The following is a 2,347-nucleotide window of genomic DNA, read 5'->3' as shown; positions in this document are numbered from 1 at the left end:
AAAACTACAGCATATCTACTTTAGTGTTAAAACCAATATATAATGTAAATTTAGTTGTATTTTCTGTTTCTGCAAGGATTTGGACTAACGGGCGAGGTCAGAGTTTCCTCCCTTTAGCTACACACATTAGTCTCTGGACACTAAGACCCTACACATAATCCCCCTGCAGACCCACCTACTCAGGTGAATATAAAATCTTGACAGAATAGCTCACAGACATCAAAGCTCAGCACAGGAACATCCTGAACATCTCTACTCACTGAGACGACATGGACACAAGAGCCTCCCTCTCCATTCTGCTGCTGCTGTTTGGCGTCTCGCAGGCGTCTCCTCTCATGGTAAGATCCGGTCTAGTCTCTCCCTTAACAATCAAGTTTGCTCAAATGAGCCATTTTAAACATCTCTGTTTCTGTCACCAGGAGGAAAGGTTTGAAGGAGTGTTTGTGTCAGAGCCTGAACCTCTGGACATCACTACAAGGATTTTGGAGTCCAACAATGGTCAGGCACCTTGTAGATTTCTTGTAAATGTATCAGTGTGTTTCAGAAAATAGTGGTCAAATGTGGTCAAGATGTATAAATATGGTCAGTTATTTTATCAGTATGTTTCTCTTTAAATGCAGGATCTTCTGAAGTCTTGATTGAAGGAGATCTGGTGTTTCCCAAAACCAGAAATGCTCTTAACTGCTTTAACAACCACTGTTTCTGGAAGAAAAACTCTAACAACATAGTGGAGATCCCTTACATAGTGAGCGGTGAATTCTGTGAGTGAATCTCCTTCAATCATTGAACAAATCTATGATTCATGTAGATCTCTTTTTAAATCTGTGGCCCCTTTTGTTTACAGCCTATAATAACAAATTAGTTATCGCAAATGCCATGTCCACTTTTCACTCCAAAACCTGCATCCGCTTTGTGGCCAGATCAACTCAGAGCGACTACATCAGTATTGAGAACAAAGATGGGTGAGAACAATCATACCTTCTGGACTCTGTTTTACAACACAACTTTAAATCAGGTTGATATCTGAAAGAGATTCCTGATGCAATCTTAAGGCCCAAGATCTTGCTGAAATTAGTTGATGAGAAAGAACCAGTTCTGAGTCAGAGAATCTTGATTGAAATGGAAAGGACAAGGCCGAAGAAAGGCCTGGCACAATGCTTTGGTATCCTGAAGCGTTTTCTCACATCTTCATCTTAGCATCGACCGAACCACCGACTGGGGCGGGTCCCTGGAGCCGGGCCTTTAAGGTCGGGGAAGATCCCCGCCTCTCAAGATGGGCTTATCCAATGAGAACGTCCGGAACCTCAAGTGGGGGTTCTGAGATACAGGGCGTTTTTTATGGCCCTTTGTTGGAAAGCATGGTAATTTGTGGTATGAAGCTTGTGTAACAATTATTAAAGACTCTTAGAACACTAGTATGTTGCGTAGGTGTAAACATACAATATACATTCTCAATTAGATCATCCGAATACGAATTCATAGATACTAGACATGGTAGAGTTACTTATATGAATGAGTGGTTTATCGTAAGCATGAATAAAAATAGTCTAAAATACCACAGATTAATACAAAACAGCAATAATATACACAATGGCCTGAAGAATATGTGTGTTCATTCAAAGAAAGGTTTTCCTATGAATTAATTAGTAGAAAAGTCAATTTCTACTGTGCGTTTGTCCTGGGACATGCAGGGATTTTCCCTGCTTTAGATACTTTTGGCCAATAAACCCAGTGATATCAGCGTTGGTTGCCATGCAACAAAAGGGGCCTGTTTCGGCCTCCTGGGGTGTTACGCATTCTGGGGGGAAGGGTTCATGGGTATGACTTGTTAACTGAGGGGGTTTACAGAGTATTTGTTAAATATAAAAACAAAATATATATTGTGTGTTTGATTGGTCCAGCCGCTACAATAGTGAGCGGTGAATTCTGTGAGTGAATGTCCTTCAATCATTGAACAAATCTATGATTCATGTAGATCTCATTTGAAATCTGTGGCCCCTTTTTGTTTACAGCCTATAATAACAAATTAGTTATCGCAAATGCCATGTTCACTTTTCACTCCAAAACCTGCATCCGCTTTGTGGCCAGATCAACTCAGAGCGACTACATCAGTATTGAGAACAAAGATGGGTGAGAACAATCATACCTTCTGGACTCTGTTTTACAACACAACTTTAAATCAGGTTGATATTGTATAACGTCTCTTGTTTCTCTCCTCTCAGGTGCTACTCTTCTCTTGGCAGAACTGGTGGCAAGCAGGTGGTCTCCCTCAACAGGCAAGGCTGTGTGCATCACGGCATCTTTCAGCATGAGCTCAATCATGCCCTGGGCTTCTACCACGAGCAAA

The 2,347-nt window shown here is 41.2% G+C and overlaps 1 protein-coding gene across 1 annotated transcript in view; it reads left to right on the top strand.

Moving 5' to 3' along the window:
* The first annotated feature begins 269 nt into the window (after positions 1-269).
* The window catches only part of LOC107565492 (high choriolytic enzyme 2-like), a 9,117-nt gene continuing 7,039 nt past the window's right edge, over positions 270-2,347 (top strand). The window contains exons 1-5 of the mRNA XM_016250730.1: positions 270-338; positions 420-498; positions 621-761; positions 2,013-2,130; positions 2,223-2,342. Coding sequence (XP_016106216.1) covers positions 270-338; positions 420-498; positions 621-761; positions 2,013-2,130; positions 2,223-2,342 — 527 coding nt within the window. The remainder of the gene's footprint in view (positions 339-419; positions 499-620; positions 762-2,012; positions 2,131-2,222; positions 2,343-2,347) is intronic.

The sequence above is a fragment of the Sinocyclocheilus grahami genome, unplaced genomic scaffold, assembly GCF_001515645.1.
Source record: "Sinocyclocheilus grahami isolate Dianchi unplaced genomic scaffold, SAMN03320097.WGS_v1.1 scaffold1005.1, whole genome shotgun sequence".
NCBI lineage: Eukaryota > Metazoa > Chordata > Actinopteri > Cypriniformes > Cyprinidae > Sinocyclocheilus > Sinocyclocheilus grahami.
The sequence above is the reverse complement of the archived record's forward strand: the minus strand, read 5'-3'. Positions and strand labels throughout refer to the sequence as shown.